Below are 18722 nucleotides of genomic sequence, written 5' to 3' on the forward strand. Positions count from 1 at the left end.
GTCAAAACAAGTTTCCTTACCAGTTTTCGTAAGGAAAGGTTGTATGTGATACAATCAGAAGGGTTTTGTCGATCCTAAGGATGCTAAAAGGTATGCTAGCTCCAGCGATCCTTCCAAGGACTAGAGCAATCATCTCGGAGTCAGAATATACGCTTTGATGGAGTGATCAAAGTTTTTGGGTTTATACAAAGTTTGTTGGAAACTTGTATTTACAATAAAGTGAGTGGGAGCGCTACAACATTTCTGATAAGTATATGTGAATGACATATTGTTGATCCGAAATGATGTAAAATTTCTGGAAAGCATAAAGGGTTGTTTGAAAGGAGTTTTTCAAAGGAAGACCTGGATAAAGCTGCTTATTGGGCATCAAGATCTATAGAGATAGATCAAGACGCCCGATGATACTTTCAAAGAACGCACACCTTGACATGATTTTGAAAGAGTTCAAAATAGATCAGCAAAGAAGGAGTTCTTGGCTGTGTTACAAGGTGTGAGTATTGAGTAAGACTTAAGACCTGACCACAGTAGAAGAGAGAGAAAGGACGAAGGTCGTCCCCTATGCTTTAGACGTAGGCTCTACAGTATGCTATGCTGTGTACCGCACATGAGGTGTGCCTTGCCATGAGTTGGTCAAGGGGTACAATAGTGATCCGGGAATGGATCACATGACAGCGGTCGAACTGATCCTTAGTATCCAGTGGACTAAGGATTTTCTCGATTATGGAGGTGAAAAGGAGTTCGTCGTAAAGGGTTACGTCGATGCGAACTTTGACACTAATCCGGATGACTCTGAGTAGTAAACCGGATTCGTATAGTAGAGCAATTATTTGAAATGGCTCCAAATAGCACGTGGTAGCATCCACAAGATGACATAGATATTCGTAAAAGCACACACGGATCTGAAAGGTTCAGACCCGTTGACTAATAACCTCTCTCACAAGCATAACATGATCAAACCAGAACTCATTGAGTGTTAATCACATAGTGATGTGAACTAGATTGTTGACTCTAGTAAACTCTTTAGATGTTGGTCACATGGTGATGTGACCTGTCAGTGTTAATCACATGGTGATGTGAACTAGATTATTGACTCTAGTGCAAGTGGGAGACTGTTGGAAATATGCCCTAGAGGCAATAATAAATAGGTTATTATTATATTTCCTTGTTCATGATAATCGTTTATTATCCATGCTAGAATTGTATTGATAGGAAACTCAGATGCATGTGTGGATACATAGACAACACCATGTCCCTAGTAAGCCTCTAGGAGACTAGCTCGTTGATCAATAGATGGTTACGGTTTCCTGACCATGGACATTGGATGTCGTTGATAACGGGATCACATCATTAGGAGAATGATGTGATGGACAAGACCCAATCCTAAGCCTAGCACCAGATCGTGCAGTTCGTTTGCTTAGAGCTTTTCTAATGTCAAGTATCATTTCCTTAGACCATGAGATTGTGCAACTCCCGGATACCGTAGGAATGCTTTGGGGGTACCAAACGTCACAACGTAACTGGGTGGCTATAAAGGTGCACTACAGGTATCTCCGAAAGTGTCTGTTGGGTTGGCACGAATCAAGACTGGGATTTGTCACTCCGTGTAAACGGAGAGGTATCTCTGGGCCCACTCGGTAGGACATCATCATTATGTGCACAATGTGACCAAGGAGTTGATCACAGGATGATGTGAGTTACAGAACGAGTAAAGAGACTTGCCGGTAACGAGATTGAACAAGGTATCGGGATACCGACGATCGAATCTCTGGCAAGTACCATACCGATAGACAAAGGGAATTGTATACGGGATTGATTGAATCCTCGACATCGTGGTTCATCCGATGAGATCATCGAGGAGCATGTGGGAGCCAACATGGGTATCCAGATCCCGCTGTTGGTTATTGACCGGAGAGTCGTCTCGGTCATGTCTACCTGTCTCCCGAACCCGTAGGGTCTACACACTTAAGGTTCGGTGACGCTAGGGTTATAGAGATATTAGTATGCGGTAACCCGAAAGTTGTTCGGAGTCCCGGATGAGATCCCGGACGTCACGAGGAGTTCCGGAATGGTCCGGAGGTAAAGATTTATATATGGGAAGTCTTATTTTGGTCGCCGGAAAAGTTTCGCACTTTATCGGTATTGTACCGGGAGTGCCGAAAGGGGTCCGGGGGTCCACCAAGGGGGTCCACCAGCCCCGGGGGGCCACATGGGCTGTAGGGGGTGCGCCTTGGCCTATATGGGCCAAGGGCACCAGCCCCAAGAGGCCCATGCGCCAAGAGATGAGGAAAAAGGGAGAGTCCTAAAGGGGGAAGGCACCTCCGAGGTGCCTTGGGGGGGGGGGGGGGGGAAGGACTCCTCTCTGGCCGCACCCTTCCTTGAAGGAAGGGCCAAGGCTGCGCCCCCCTCTCCCTTGGCCCTATATATAGTGGGGGGAGGGAGGGCAGCAATACCTAAGCCCCTGGCGCCTCCCTCTCCCTCCCGTGACACCTCTCCCTCCCGTTAGTGCTTGGCGAAGCCCTACCGGGATCCCCGCTACTTCCACCACCACGCCGTCGTGCTGCTGGATCTCCATCAACCTCTCCTCCCCCCTTGCTGGATCAAGAAGGAGGAGACGTCGCTGCTCCGTACGTGTGTTGAACGCGGAGGTGCCGTCCGTTCGGCGCTAGGATCATCGGTGATTTGGATCACGACGAGTACGACTCCATCAACCCCGTTCTCTTGAACGCTTCCGCTCGCGATCTACAAGGGTATGTAGATGCACTCCTTCCCTCTCGTTGCTAGTAAACTCCATAGATTGATCTTGGTGATGCGTAGAAAATTTTGAATTTCTGCTACGTTCCCCAACAGGTCCAGGGCGCGCCTGCCCCTGCCTCGTGCCCCCCTCGGGCACCGTCTCGCGTTGATTTTACTTCCCAAAAATCATAAATATTCCAAAATAATTCTCCGTCCGTTTTTATCCCGTTTGGACTCCGTTTGATATTGGGTTTCTGCGAAACATAAAACATGCAACAAACAGGAACTGGCACTGGGCACTGGATCAACATGTTAGTCCCAAAAATAATATAAAGAGTTGCCAAAAGTATATGAAAGTTGAATAATATTGGCATGGAACAATAAAAAATTATAGATACGACGGAGATGTATCACTAAGCAACAGAGAGAGGCTTGGCTCGAGGGCAACTCCGGCTCTTCAAGCACAAACGCTGAGGAAGGTGCATGTAAATCTCTATGGAAAACGAGTGTCCCTGCAAAGGTTCGAATGTTTCTCTGGCGTCTTTCAAAACATTCCTTGCCAACAAACGATATAAGAGCACACCGACATATGTCTGACTCGGCTAGCTGCGGATTGTGTGGAGCACCAGATTCATGGAGGCACTCCTTAGTGGAATGTTCTGCATCAAGATGCGTTTGGGCGTTGAGTGACAACGAGCTTGTACATAAAATGATGATGGTGACGGAGCCTTCTGCCAAGCATTGGCTGTTTACATTGAAGGAAACACTTGCGCATGACATGTTTGTGCTGCTATCGGTCACATTGTGGGCCATCTGGTCGGCCAGGCGGAAAGCAATACACGAAGGGATTTTTCAGAGTCCACAGTCTACTCAAGCCTTCATCCGCAGATTCATCGATGATCTACAGATAGTAGCAGGTCATCAAAATCCACCAGCAGACCGGGCAAATATACCCCCTACATCTACCCGGCCAAGAGCCAAGGCACCACCACAGGGTTACGCTAAAATCCATGTGGACGCTGCTATTAGGCATGAGCATGGTGGAGCAGCAACAGCGGTCTGTAGGGATGACGGAGGAAATTATCTAGGAAGCTTGGCGCTGGTCGTTTATGGCGTGTGCAACCCAACCACGCTGGAGGCAATAGCATGCAGGGAGGCGTTAGCCCTTGCGGGGGATCTAAACTTGACGAACTGTGTGATCTCCAGCGACTACAAGCAAGTGGTGTCCGACATCTCTAAAGGAACTCTAGGGGCTCATGGGGCAATCATCTTCGAGATCCGGGCAAAAGCTACTTTATTTAATTCTGTTTTCATTTTCGAGGGACGTGCTGTTAATTATGAAGCACATAGATTAGCTCCTTTTCGCTTTCTCAGCGTCTGGGCCGCCACGTCTGGTTTGGCACTCCCCATGACCCCCGATGTATCCCACATCATGTAGATTTTGGTGATGAATAAAAGTTCTTTTCACCCCTAAAAAGAAAGAAACTACAGTCTACCTAAAAAAACAGTCGGCGTTGCAGCAATACTCCGGAGGGAGTACGTGAGTCCCTGACGCATCGGCCTCCAGCCTCCGCTCCGGCCGTCGGCGCTGGAGTCTCGTTCGCCGGGGGTCGTCGATATGTCGCCGGTGATGGTGAAGGAGGATGATGAAAAGGAAGAGGCCGCATACCAGCAGGCGGCCCTCAAGGAGCGACACAACGGGCCATAGAGGAGTCTGAGCGCAAGGAGATGGCCATGTGGCCTGGCCTCGAGCAGGCCCTCGAGGAGTTGCCGGCCGGCGTCCAGGCCTATGCACCGCCACTGCCACCCCTCCCACCCGCGCTTGAGACCTCTACTACTGGACGAGTGCGCTACCAAACCGAAAATGCCATGGATGAATACAGGCTGATTACAGACCCCTTAACGTTAAATATCTCACTCTTTAGGGGGGTGGGCCCTGCCTCCCCCTTAATCTCCAACTAGAAGAACCACCTAGCTGTAATCTGTAGTATTCATAAAACTCATCCATGAGTGTAGCATTACTCCTGCCAAACTACGTGACGTGCCTATCCATTTGGCTGGGTGTGATAGAGGAGGAAGAGCGGCAACACATCTGCAAATCGGAGGATCGTGCGCCCGTTTGGCTGTGGGCGGTGGAAGAAAGGTTAAAATGAAGATGTTCAAGAAGGGGTGCGAGCCCGGAGTGAAGTTGTTCGTCAAGCTCGTCATGTTTTAGTTTTATATTTTGTTGCCTTTCTATGTCATGCGTGCCGTGTCGTGTCGTGTCCCTGGACTTATCTATCTATATAGGGTATGGTGGGTTGCATCTTATCTATCTAAGTTATTATGTGTGTTCAAAAATGTCCCAAAGATATCATTTTCTTCCCTAAATCAAGTCATGAACTAACATGCACATTTATTCCCTTTAAATCCTAAACCAAGTGCCACTCTAACCAGAATCATGTGGCAGTGCAAACATACATTTCCAACCCTCCAAAAGTTCAGTGCAAAACAAAGGAAAACCACTCTGACGTGTGTGCAAACATCCAGTACAAACATGCTTTTTTAAACCCTAAACCAAGTCACGGTCTCACTATGTATAGCTTGCTTCCCTAGCCATGTCAAAGTCTTTCCATTTGCCCTAGCGGTTACCAGCGCAACCCTAAATGCCACAAACCCACGCGGTCCTGGGTTTGAGTCCCAGCCGCACCAATTTTTTGTGCATTTTCCACCCTTCATTTTTTTAGACAAATTATTTTTTTCCCAATGTAATGCCCTTCAAAAATGTTCATTAATTTTGGCACCAGGTGTAAACCTCTACTAGAGCTGAGGCACATTTTCCATGACATTTTGGTCTTTGATTTAAATCATGGTGTATTTGAATTGGAGTAATTAAATTGCTATTAAATATTTAACAGCTCCAAAAAAAATTATAAACTTAATTGTTTGGCTCTGGAATAATTCAATTAGCTTCCACAAAAAGTTTCAGCATTAAATAAAATGATTTATTGCCTAAATTAAATCAGAACATAAAACAGAAAAACACGCAAGAGATCTCATTTGCCCACCCCCGAATGGACCTAATTGGATGCAGTTGGCCCATTAGTATAGCTGGTACTTGGCTCTCTGCTCTGAATTTGGCCCACAGAGAAACCTTTTTTTTACATAAAGGCAAAGCAGGGAGCTGCATTTCATTAATCAAAGTTTCTGGATTCTCATTTCTTCTCCCTTTTTTCAACATATTTAAATGTTGGTCATTTCTTTTTTTCAACATTTAAACAACTTTGACCAACATTTAAACAAGGTGAATTTCTCATACAATTTCAAGCTTACAAATTCCTTCATAATTGCCTTTTCATACAATTTCAACATTGCACCCAGTGCGATTACCATACCTACAAATGCCCAAAAGTAATTGCAAATGGGTATTTGTGCTTGATCTTCAAGCTTCCTAACCTTCTTCTTCAACATCCTAAGCTCAACAGCTAGCTCTCTGTCAGTGCGTGCTTCGCCCTCTGTCTCTTCTTCCGGAGCTTGTGCTGCGGCCACTGCCGTTCGTGGCAGCATGGGCAACCATTCTTCATGCTCTTCTTGCAGTTCATTCATCAGAGCCTTGGCCAGAGCATCGACCCAAAGGAAGAAACATTTCACCTGCATGAACGCCAAACAGATCAACCCATTTCTCAAAGATCTCGACCATGAAAATGGTGCAATTGCCCCGATTCTTACCCCATTCTCGCTGCACACGTAGAATGGACGATTCTGATTCTTCGGTGTGTGAGAAACCCTCCGATCAACGCCCGCCCAGCACCGTGGACAGACGAAGATAGGCATCTCCACGCGTGCCGGGCTCTGCATCCGCAAGGTGACGCGGGAGCTTGAAGAAGACATGGAGCTCGGAGCCGAATGGGATCTCAACGCCGCCGCGCCCTCCACAGCTATCTTCCCACCACCGCTCTCTTTGTCGCTGTGGTCACCGCCGTGCTCTCTGCCGCCCGCTCTCTCTGTCGCCGTGGTCACCGCCGCTCTCTGTCGCCCGCTCTCTCTGTCGCCGTGGTCACCGCCGCTCTCTGTCGCCCGCTTATATAGCACACCCGCAACGACTCTCTGCTCAACGGCTCTTTGCTGGGTCCCACAAGCCACGCGTGCAACAGTCTGATTGTCTAGCGCGTCTCTGCTGCCTGGTCCCACCTGTAAGGGCCGAGTCAAAAAGTTGACCTGACGGAGACAGAAGTGTTCACGGAATGAGTCAGTGCGGACATACTAGGGGCAAAACTGAGCACGATTCGCAACTGAGGGCAAAACTGAACACATGAACACCACTAAGGGCAAAAGGATAATTAACCCTACAAACTAAGCACATACTCCGAACTCTGTACGTCGTTCGCTCTACATCTTTCTTTACTTGATGGCTTCCTCTTTGGCCAGCTAGATACTCCGATGCCATCATCGCCACTTCAAATGGAGCGCCAAAGTAAGTAGATGAAGTAAAGAATCAATACACGCGCGAGGTAAAGAAACACGAATTGCTGACACAGCTGACCATCTAAATATGTCTTTGGATAGAATTAGACTAATATTTAGGAACAGAGGGAGTATATATTGGCCAGCTAGATACTCCGATGCCATCATCGCCACTTCAAATGGAGCGCCAAAGTAAGTAAATGAAGTAAAGAATCAAGACACGCGCAAGGTAAAGAAACACGAATTGCTGACACAGCTAACCATCTAAGAGCATCTCCAACAGCCGCGCCAAACTAGTGCCGCACCGCAAAATTGCCCGTTTTAGCGCGTGCGCAACCGGTATAGTTGCTCCAGCGGGCGCGGCATATGTAGTTCAGCGCGCGGGCCGAAACTCAATCGCGCGCCGCTTATTTGCTGCGCCCGCTCCCGCGTGCTGAACTCTCGCGCGCTCACTCGCAACTCCCACCCCCCATCCAGCCGCGCCGCCGCCGCCGACCGCGCCACCCGGTGACCGTTCCGGCGCTTCCCCGGCCTATCCCCGCCCCGCGGCGGCTTCTCCGCCCCCCCTCTAGTCCCGCCGCCCCTCGCGCGCGTCCGTCCTCCGACGAACAGCGCCCGAGCGCTCGCTGCCGCTCGGCGCCCGCAAGGTGTTCGACAAAACGCCTAGAAGGTATGTATTGCTCAAAAGCCATGAATTTCGTGCATGTTGATTGTAATTTTTATAGCATAGTATTGAACATTGTAGATGAGTTCGTGTTCTTCCGAAGAAGAATTTGATATGGAAGAGGAGGAGGATCTTGCAATGATCCTAGCTATGCATATCAATAAAAAACCGAAGCACGGTGGTTCGGTTATGGGTCGGCAGAAAATTTGGAGGGATAGGATCGATGTCCATAACAGATTGATCAGGCATTATTTTGCGGAGAATCCCACATACGCCGAGTCCTATTTTCGTCGCCGGTTTAGGATGAGCACCGAGTTGTTCAGGCGCATTGCAGAGAAACTAGCGAGCCATGACCGCTTTTTTCAGCAAAGGAGGAATGCCGCCGGAGAGTCGGGCATAGCACCTTTCAGAAGGTGACAGCCGCTTTGCGTATGTTGGCATATGGTATATCGGCTGATCTAGTTGATGATCACTTGGCTATGGGTGAGAGCCAAGCCATCATGTGTGTCAAGCGCTTCGCAGTCGGAATTGTGCAAGTGTTTGGCGAGGAGTATTTGAGATCTCCCAATGTTGAAGACGCCGCAAGGCTATTGGCGATGAACAAAGCTCGCGGCTTTCCTGGCATGCTTGGCTCAATAGATTGCATGCATTGGAGTTGGAAGAATTGTCCAAAGGCATGGCATGGGCAATTCCACGGCCAAAAAAGGGTTCCACTATAATCCTTGAAGCGGTGGCCGATCAAGAGACTTGGATTTGGCATGCATTCTTTGGAATGCCTGGATCTTTGAATGACATCAATGTTGTCAACCGGTCTCCACTGATGAATAAGATTGCAAATGGTGAGTTGCCACCGGTGCAGTTTGTAGCAAATGGTCGTACATACAACTATGGCTATTATCTAGCGGATGACATCTATCCAAAGTGGCAAACCTTTGTCAAGCCGTTGAAAAAGCCGGAAGGTAAGAAAAATCTTGATTTCCACAATGCTCAGGCGGCGGCTAGAAAAGATGTGGAGAGAGCTTTTGGGATTTTGCAAGCCCAATTTGCTATTGTGAGAGGACCGGCTAGATTTTGGGATCAGAAAATGCTTTGGTACATCATGCACGCTTGTGTGATCATGCATAACATGATCATCGAGAATGAGCGTGGCCAAGATGTAGACTACTCTCAGTATGAGCTCTTGGGACATCCCGTGCGAGTGCGACGGAGGGCTGAAAGGGTGGCCCGTTTTGTTGCCTTCTATCATGCCATTTGACGTCCCGCAGCGCATAATGATCTTCAGAAGGATCTCATTGGGGAGTTGTGGGCATGGAATGGACGACAAAAGAGCATCATGATTTGTGCGTTCGATATTGTATTGTTGAACTATTTGTTGTGTTTATCGCACTACTTGTTGTATTGAACGATAAACTGTTTGTTTGAGTTGTAATAACGAAATTGAACTATTTATTTTGATTTATTTTTGTTTGTGTTTGATCTTTTTGCTCCTGTTTTGGAATGCATATGTTGTTTGTGCGAGAGTCATTTTTGCGCACTGCTGGAGCTGCGCGCGCGCTGCATTTTAGCGCGGCTGCTGGAGCCAGCGCTGCGCGCCGCGCCAAATCAGGCGATGGGCGTGCGGCAAAGTAGTTTTTAGCACGCGGCGCGTTCGGCGGCTGTTGGAGATGCTCTAAATATGTCTTCGAATAGAGAGGCCTTAAACTTTCTTCGAATAGAGAGGTTGCCTCTAGCATCCACATCGATTAAAAAAAGGCATATTATCTTTGTGATTGCCTCTCTAACAAATTTAGATATTTACATGTACACATAAATAAATGGAATCAAGCGCGACAAAGTTCATAGTGTACAGTTGCATATACAATAGTAACACTTTGGTCTCTCAAAAAGAAAAAATATAAAGAAAGAACAAAAACATTGGCAATACCAAAGGGAAATAAGCCAACATTGTCTTGTGCCAGTTAGATATGCATGCCCTCATTCTCACACTTTTGTTTTGTCGATGGCTTCTCACTATCCCATAAACATCTCATGTTCTGTTCCTTGCGGCATTATTGTTGGTTAAGGTTATTCCCAGGTGTGTACCTGTCAAAGTATGAATTCGTCATTCGCTGCAAGACTATATGTATCACAGGCACAAAAATAGAACGCTCAACTAAAAAGTAATACTGTAATACAATGTTGGTGATTGCTCACTTGAACGTAATGCTCGTTCTGTTGAGGCCGATCGGAATGCTGCCCTGTAAATTGTTGTTCTGCACAAAGCTGTTGAACAAGAATTCAAGTTGTCAGAAATTGCAACAGAGCTCAATTGCAACATGTATGTCAATTGAGCAACATCATGGCTGGATAATGCAGCCACAGCTTGGCAAAGTATGGACTGCATGTTGAAGCCACTTACAGTTCCTGAAGTCTTGGAAGGTCTCCGAGTGACGGAGGAATCGGCCCTGCCAACTGGTTGTCCTCCAGGTGCCTTCAGGTCAGAAATGCAACCCGGATTAAGTAGTGAAATGGAACAGCCAGCGTCTTCATTTTGTCGACTAGTAGTAGTATAATTATGATCTCCAGAAAATCATTTTGCGCAAATAATCATGTTGTATGTTTCTACTTACAGAGATGCCAAATGATGCAGAGAGCTCATAACTGGAATTTGTCCTGTCAGATTGTTCCCCACAAGCCAGCTGCAACAAAGCCTTTCTCGAATCAGAAACCTAACTTCTCATTTAGTTTAGCATGCAGATCTGACATCAGTTGGTATCAAGAAGCTTACACGCTCGAGATTGCAGTCAGGTTAGCAATGCTGTCAGATATGGACCCTCCAACACTGAAATTGGTGAGGTTGCTGCAGCAGCAAATGCACAACGCTCATCGTCCATTGTTGAGAGATTGAAATTGGAAAGAACATACTGATCATGTTTGCAACTTACAGAGCAGTTACTCGAGCAAGTGCGCCTTGGCTGCAGGAAACACCGGTCCAGGAGTTCCCGACGGGCAAGCAAGGATCGCCGCTCCAGTCCGACGGCGGCTTGGCGAAGCCTCTCGCGAGCCCCTCCATGCCGATCACTGCAGCAAAAATGATAAAATGCATGGATGATTTACAGAATTCTCGTGAGGAAAGGGGCTGGATCAGCCATGGCGCATGGAAGGTGCTGCAATGCTGCATTGATCGGATCTTTATTAGTACCATCTCTAGGATGAGTCCTCCCTCCGAGCGGAACAACCATCATGAGCTCCGCCGCATTGATCACCGGCCCGACCGGCGACCCCGGGGCGGGCGTCAGCGTGATCTTGGTCTGCCCGGAGAGCGGCCATGCGGCGCCGTACAGCATTGACCCCGCCGTCGAGACATTCAGGCCGGCGAAGAAGGCCTGGCCGTTGACCGCGACGTCGAAGACCCTCCAGCTGAGCGGGCTCGGCGCCCGGTTGTCCTGGAAGTAGAGCGCCAGGTAGTAGCTCGCCTTGGGCAGCGGCGCCGGCGGCCACTGGAGCTCGAGGGTATCCCCGCGGCTGGCAGTCACTCCGCGCCGGAACACGTCCTCCGGTGGCTTGTTCCAGAACGCCGCCGGCGCCACGCTCCCCTGGCTCTCCACCACCGGGGCGCCGTCGCTGTACGGCTCCCAGTACCGGTTGAACTCATCTCCTGCATCTGGATGGCTGCAGAATGGTGCATTTCGCGTGATCATGAAGTCATGATCGAACACCTGCAGCGGATTGCAGCGGAGAACAGAAACACGGCGGCCATGGTGACCGAGCGTTACCTGAGGACGGAGGCGTCGTGGCCGAAGCTGTGGCGCGCGATGGTGCTGAGGGCGTAGGAGGAGAAGTCGGTGGAGTTGTACACCGAGTCGTCCAGCGGCACCACCTCGAGCGCGGAGATGAAGGGGCTGGACGTGGGCGCGGTGCCCGCGTTCCTCGCCACGCACACGCTGACCTGCCGGCCGGTGGCGCGCACGACGGCCTCGAAGTAGGTGGCGCGGCCGCGGGCGTAGTCGGCCGCCGTGTCCACCTCGCTCCACCGCGTGCCCTCGATGATCTGGTCGAACACTGGCGGCTTGTCACCGCCGTCGAACCCGCCGTAGTAGTACGTGGTGCGGACCAGGTACGTGGCCTTCCTCGCCGCGGGGAGCACGTAGCAGTGCTTCCTGGCCGACGCGTCCGGGAAGTAGCGGAGCGAGGAGAGCATCGGCGGCATCCCGCCGCCGCCCGGCGGGGACGGGACGGCGGCGGCGCTGCCGACGCGCACGAACGGCCCGTCCGGGACCCATGTCACGTTGCCGACCACGCGCTCGCCGCCCGCGCCGCAGTTTATCTGGTACCCTGCGGTGAAGGAACGAAAGAACGAAGGAATGCCGGTGAGGTCCATGAACGAGTGCCGATCAGGCTCGAGCAAGAATCCAAATTACTCCACCTGAGAGAGCGTCGGCGCCGTGGACATGGACGACGGCGAGGAGGGCGGCGAGGAGGGAGAGCGGGGCGACCATCGGGGGAACGCGCCAACCGCGGGGGCGGCAACTGCAATGAAGATTGAGGAGCCGTCGACGACTGGACAACAGGTGTGGGTTGCCGGCTTGCGACCTCTGCGTCGTTTTGCCTCGGCCGGGCGGCAGTTTCTTCAGAGGTTCTCTGTCCAAAAAAAAAAAGGAATATTTCTGGGGTGGTTGGTGGCCCACAAGTTCAGACCCGTTCCGAGTGCCACAGCCCACAGCTGGAGTGCAACGCAGTGTCCACGATCTGCGCCCAATTGGCGTCTCTCACCCCTCAAAAAAAAAAAAGTTGGCGTCTCTCTGATGGCGGTGGCCGTGACGCCGGGCGGGCTGTTTGGGTGTCGTGGAATCGCCATTTGCCGTGAGGGTGAGGCTGGGGTTTATTCGTTGCGTCAGGCGTTCCTCCCTGGACGTGGGTGTTTTGTTCCTTGCTTGTATCGATCGAGCCAAGTCCATGTGTATGTTTTTCCCTTGTTTTTTCTATGTGTAGGGGGTGCTCGTCCGATCGTTCTGTCCCAGGACCAGGAGCCAGGCACGGCGACGTGCTCGCATCAACTCACCAACGAACCTCGAGTGACCGTGCGCGCGGCAGCCGAATCTCAAGATACTATACCCGGATAAGACTTTGGACAGCCAGGCAGCAGCAGCGGCGGCTAGGCACGCTGTACGCGGCGCGGATATGTGTCAACGCGACCCAGGAGGCTTCCATCGGTTCAACGGAACGTGGCAATGATTGGCACCGCAATCTCGGCCACGGTGCCGCCGGAAACGCCGGACTGGGCATAAATTTTTTTTTTTTGCGGGAAAAAGTGAGTTTTATTCCATGAACATAGGGATACAATCACATGGCACAAGTTCCCTTATACACGGCGGAACTCCTACAACCACACTGCAGTACAAGACCCAGTGTGGCTATAAGAGGCCAAACAATCTGCAACCCTATTTTGACTTCTAGTAATTTTTTTCGGAATGAACTCTCTTTCCTCAGACTTGATTTTAGCAACAAGATGACCATAGATGGATCTGGACAAACTTGCATCAACAAGTTAAGATAACGCTACTGAAGAGTCTGATTGTACCCATACCGATAGAGCGGAATGCTGGAGTGCCAGCGCCATACTTTGCATAATTGCATGAATTTCCGCCTCCAGAGCATCCTTACAGTGGAAAAAAACCTGGTAGGCCGAGAAAATGATAGAGCCATCATGTCGACGCAACAGCAAACCCGTAGCTGCCGAACCGTCCATTGGCTGAAAGGAGCCATCGACAGACAGTGCAACATAACCAGCCGGCGGCGGGGGCCAGGTTTCCACTTCCACTAGAACAGATTCAGACCGGACTTCCGGTTCTTGGACCACGTTCATCTTCCCCTTGATCATTTGCTCAGTAGTGAACTGTTCCGATAATCTGAGCGACCTCAGATAGCTGTCCAGAAAAGCGACCGACGCGTCCACTGGTGAATATTGTTGGCCATGAGTGACATCTGAGCGCACACTCCATATACGCCAGCAAAGAAGGATAACCATATCCCGTACCTGCGCTGAGCACACAGCAAGTACGTGAAGAAGCCAGTCAGGACCCGAATTGACAAGGCACTCACGAGGTGGCAGATTCCACACGCTCCGCATCGCCTCCCAAAATGATATCGCATGTGCACAGGAGATAAGAGCATGGAATGAGTCTTCTCTTTCAATACCGCACATAGGACAAGTGCCCCGCCTGCTGATATGTCTATAGACCTTGCACTCGTTTGTCGCCAAAGCTCCCGAGCAAGCCTTCCACGCTGAGATACGCATCTTAAGAGGAACTTTAGACTGCCAGAGTATTTTCCACAACTTCCGATCACCATCCGGGGATGAGCTGGACGCCCCACGTGCAACGCTCTCCTCCCGAGCCGAGGTCGCCAGGTGGTAGACACTCTTCACAGAGAAAGAGCCGTGCTTTCCAGGATGCCAAGCAATGAAGTCCTCCCTTCTTCTCGGTGAAGCTTTGATCTTTAGAATTTCATTGATGTCCATCTCCCAGAAATGATCCTTGAGCCGTTGTAAGTTCCATGCTCCACTTTCTTCCAAGAAGTCTGACACACGGTTAAAATGACAGTTCCTGTTAGGGAACGTAGTAATTTCAAAAAAATTCCTACGCGCAGGCAAAATCATGGTGATGCATAGCAATGAGAGGGGAGAGTGTCGTCCACGTACCCTCGTAGACCGTAAGCGGAAGCGTTATGAGAACGCGGTTGATGTAGTCGTACATCTTCACGATCCGACCGGTCCAAGTACCGAACGCACGGCACCTCCGAGTTCAGCACACGTTCAGCTCGATGACGTCCCACGAACTCCAATCCAGCAGAGCCTCGCGGGAGAGTTCCGTCAGCACGACGGCGTGATGACGGTGATGATGTTGCTACCGACGCAGGGCTTCACCTAAGCACCGCTACGATATGATCGAGGTGGATTATGGTGGAGGGGGGCACCGCACACGGCTTGGAACAATCAAACTTGTGTGTCTTTGGGTGCCCCCCGCCCCCGTATATAAAGGAGCAAGGGGGAGGCCGGCCGGCCCTTGCAGGGCGCGCCAAGGGGAGGAGTCCTCCTCCTAGTGGGAGTAGGACTCCCCTTTCCTAGTCCCACTAGGAGGGAGAAGGAAGGAGTGGGAGAGGGGGAAGGCAAGGGGGGCGCCGCCCCCCTTCCTTGTCCTATTCAGACTCAAGGGGAGGGGGCGCGCGGCCTGCCCTGGCCGGCCCCTCTCTCTCTCCACTAGGGGCCAACAAGGCCCATTAACCCCCGGGGGGTTCCGGTAACCCTCCCGGCACTCCGGTTTTTCTTCCGAAACCATCCGGAACACTTCCAGTGTCCGAATATAGCCGTCCAATATATCACTCTTTACGTCTCGCCATTTCGAGACTCCTCGTCATGTCCGTGATCACATCCGGGACTCCGAACTACCTTCGGTACATCAAAACACAAAAACTCATTTTACCGATCGTCACCGAACATTAAGCGTGCGGACCCTACGGGTTCGAGAACTATGTAGACATGATTGAGATTCGTTTTCGGTCAATAACCCATAGCGGAACTTGGATGCTCATATTGGCTCCTACATATTCTACGAAGATCTTTATCGGTCAAACCGCATAACAGCATATGTTGTTCCCTTTGTCATCGGTATGTTACTTGCCCGAGATTCGATCGTCGGTATCTCAATACCTAGTTCAATCTCGTTACCGGCAAGTCTCTTTACTCGTTCCATTAAACATCATCCCGCAACTAACTCATTCGTTGCATTGTTTGCAAGGCTTATAGTGATGTGCATTATCGAGAGGGCCCAGAGATACCTCTCCGACAATCGGAGTGACAAATCCTAATCTCGATCTATGCCAACCCAACAAGTACCTTCGGAGACACCTGTAGAGCACCTTTATAATCACCCAGTTACGTTGTGACGTTTGGTAGCACACAAAGTGTTCCTCCGGTATTCGGGAGTTGCATAATCTCATAGTCATAGGAACATGTATAAGTCATGAAGAAAGCAATAGCAATATACTAAACGATCAAATGCTAAGCTAATAGAATGGGTCAAGTCAATCACATCATTCTCTAATGATGTGATCCCGTTAATCAAATGACAACTCATGTCTATGGCTAGGAAAGTTAACCATCTTCGATTCAACGAGCTAGTCAAGTAGAGGCATACTAGTGACACTTAGTTTGTCTATATATTCACACATGTACTAAGTTTCCGGTTAATACAATTCTAGCATGAATAATAAACATTTATCATGATATAAGGAAATATAAATAACAACTTTATTATTGCCTTTAGGGCATATTTCCTTCAGTCTCCCACTTGCACTAGAGTCAATAATCTAGATTACACAGTAATGGTTCTAACACCCATGGAGTCTTGGTGTTGATCATGTTTTGCTCGTGAGAGAGGCTTAGTCAACGGATCTGCAACATTCAGATCTGTATGTATCTTGCAAATCTGTATGCCTCCCTCCTTGACTTGGTCGCGGATGGAATTGAAGCGTCTCTTGATGTGCTTGGTTCTCTTGTGAAATCCGAATTCCTTTGCCAAGGCAATTGTACCAGTACTATCACAAAAGGTTTTAATTGGACCCGATGCACTAGGTATGACACCTAGATCGGATATGAACTCCTTCATCCAGACTCCTTCATTTGCTGCTTCCGAAGCAGCTATGTACTCCGCTTCACACGTAGATCCCGCTACGACGCTTTGCTTAGAACTGCACCAACTGACAGCTCCACCGTTCAATATAAACACGTATCCAATTTGTGACTTAGAGTCATCTGGATCAGTGTCAAAGCTTGCATCGACGTAACCATTTATGACGAGCTCTTTGTCACCTCCATAAACGAGAAACATATCCTTAGTCCTTTTCAGGTATTTCAAGATGTTCTTGACCGCTGTCCAGTGATCCACTCCTAGATTACTTTGGTACCTTCTTGCTAAGCTAATAGCAAGGCACACATCAGGTCTGGTACACAGCATTGCATACATGATAGAGCCTATGGCTGAAGCATAGGTAACATCTTTCATTTTCTCCCTATCTTCTGCAGTGGTCAGACATTGAGTCTGACTCAACTTCAGACCTTGTAACACAGGCAAGAACCCTTTTTTTGCTTGATCCATTTTGAACTTCTTCAAAACTTTATCAAGGTATGTGCTTTGTGAAAGTCCAATTAAGCGTCTTGATCTATCTCTATAGATCTTGATGCCCAATATATAAGTGAAGGAAATATGCCCTAGAGGCAATAATAAAGTTATTATTTATTTCCTTATTTCATGATAAATGTTTATTATTCGTGCTAGAATTGTATTAACCGGAAACATAATACATGTGTGAATACATAGACAAACAGAGTGTCACTAGTATGCCTCTACTTGACTAGCTCGTTGATCAAAGATGGTTAAGTTTCCTAACCATAGACATGAGTTGTCATTTGATAAACGGGATCACATCATTAGGAGAATGATGTGATTGACTTGACCCATTCCGTTAGCTTAGCACTTGATCGTTTTAGTTTACTGCTATTGCTTTCTTCATAACTTATACATGTTCCTATGACTATGAGATTATGCAATTGCCGATTACCGGAGGAACACTTTGTGTGCTACCAAACGTCACAACGTAACTGGGTGATTATAAAGGTGTTCTACAGGTGTCTCCGATGGTACTTGTTGAGTTGGCATAGATCGAGATTATGATTTGTCACTCCGATTGTCGGAGAGGTATCTCTGGGCCCTCTCGGTAATGCACATCACTATAAGCCTTGCAAGCAACACAACTAATGAGTTAGTTGCGGGATGATGCATTACAGAACGAGTAAAGAGAGTTGCCGGTAATGAGATTGAGCTAGGTATTGAGATACCGATGATCGTATCTCGGGCAAGTAACATACCGATGACAAAGGGAACAACGTATGTTGTTATGCGTTTTGACCGATAAAGATCTTCGTAGAATATGTAGGAACCAATATGAGCATCAAGGTTCCACTATTGGTTATTGACCAGAGACGTGTCTCGGTCATGTCTACATAGTTCTCGAACCCGTAGGGTCCGCACGCTTAAAGTTCTGTGACGATCGGTATTATGAGTTTATGTGTTTTGATGTACCGAAGGTAGTTCGTAGTCCCGGATGTGATCACGGACATGACGAGGAGTCTCAAAATGGTCGAGACATAAAGATTGATATATTGGACGGCTATATTCGGACACCGAAAGTGTTCCGGGTGGTTTCGGAGAAAACCGGAGTGCCGGAGGGGTTACCGGAACCCCCCGGGGAAGTATTGGGCCTTAGTGGGCCTGAGGGGAGAGAGAGGGCAGCAGCCCAGGAGGTGGCGCGCCCCTCCCATGAGGAGTCCGAATTGGACTAGGGGAGGGGGGCGCGGCCCCTCTTTTCCTCTCCCTCTCCCTCTCTTTCCTTCCCCCTTCCCTCTTCCTAGTTGGACTAGGAAAGGGGAGTCCTACTCATACTAGGAGGAGGACTCCCCCCTCCTTGGCGCGCCCCAAGGGCCAGCTGGCCTCCCCCCTTGCTCCTTTATATACGGGGGCGGGGGGCATGATACGTCTCCGTCGTATCTATAATTTTTGATTGTTCCATGCCAATATTATACAACTTTCATATACTTTTTGGCAACTTTTTATGCTATTTTTGGGACTAACATATTGATCCAGTGCCCAGTGCCAGTTCCTGTTTGTTGCATTTTTTATGTTTCGCAGAAATCCCATATCAAACGGAGTCCAAACGGGATAAAAACGGATGGAGAATATTTTTGGAATATTTTGAGAATATGGGAAGAAGAATCAACGCGAGACGGTGCCCGAGGTGGCCACGAGGCAGGGGTGCGCGCCTGCCCCCCTGGGCGCGTCCCTGACCC

The 18722-nt window shown here is 49.2% G+C and overlaps 2 protein-coding genes across 2 annotated transcripts in view; both read right to left on the bottom strand.

Moving 5' to 3' along the window:
• Positions 1–7352, bottom strand: part of LOC109763239 (galactoside 2-alpha-L-fucosyltransferase) — a 31593-nt gene extending 24241 nt beyond the window's left edge. Inside the window, exon 1 of the mRNA XM_020322088.4 lies at positions 7301–7352. The gene's annotated coding sequence lies outside the window, so the exon portion shown is untranslated. The remainder of the gene's footprint in view (positions 1–7300) is intronic.
• A 2230-nt stretch (positions 7353–9582) lies between these two features.
• On the bottom strand, positions 9583–12504 carry LOC109763227 (receptor-like protein kinase At3g21340). The gene is made up of 9 exons (XM_020322077.4): positions 12246–12504; positions 11596–12154; positions 11022–11491; positions 10765–10900; positions 10608–10679; positions 10450–10518; positions 10239–10310; positions 10034–10102; positions 9583–9922 (listed from the first exon to the last, which is right to left on the bottom strand). The coding sequence occupies exons 1-9, from the start codon at positions 12316–12318 to the stop codon at positions 9889–9891; spliced, it is 1554 nt and encodes a 517-aa protein (XP_020177666.1). The 5' UTR covers positions 12319–12504; the 3' UTR covers positions 9583–9888.
• Between the last annotated feature and the right edge of the window lie 6218 nt (positions 12505–18722).

Source organism: Aegilops tauschii, chromosome 5 (assembly GCF_002575655.3).
Source record: "Aegilops tauschii subsp. strangulata cultivar AL8/78 chromosome 5, Aet v6.0, whole genome shotgun sequence".
Taxonomy (NCBI): domain Eukaryota; kingdom Viridiplantae; phylum Streptophyta; class Magnoliopsida; order Poales; family Poaceae; genus Aegilops; species Aegilops tauschii.

Bases quoted from the DNA above. Each gene is read 5' to 3' on its own strand.
- LOC109763227 (XM_020322077.4), bottom strand. From the start codon at position 12,318: ATGGTCGCCCCGCTCTCCCTCCTCGCCGCCCTCCTCGCCGTCGTCCAT. The intron at 12,155-12,245 runs GTGGAGTAATTT...CCTTCACCGCAG, and splicing joins CGGCGCCGACGCTCTCTCAG to GGTACCAGATAAACTGCGGC. The intron at 9,923-10,033 runs GTGAGCAATCAC...ATACTTTGACAG, and splicing joins AGAACGAGCATTACGTTCAA to GTACACACCTGGGAATAACC.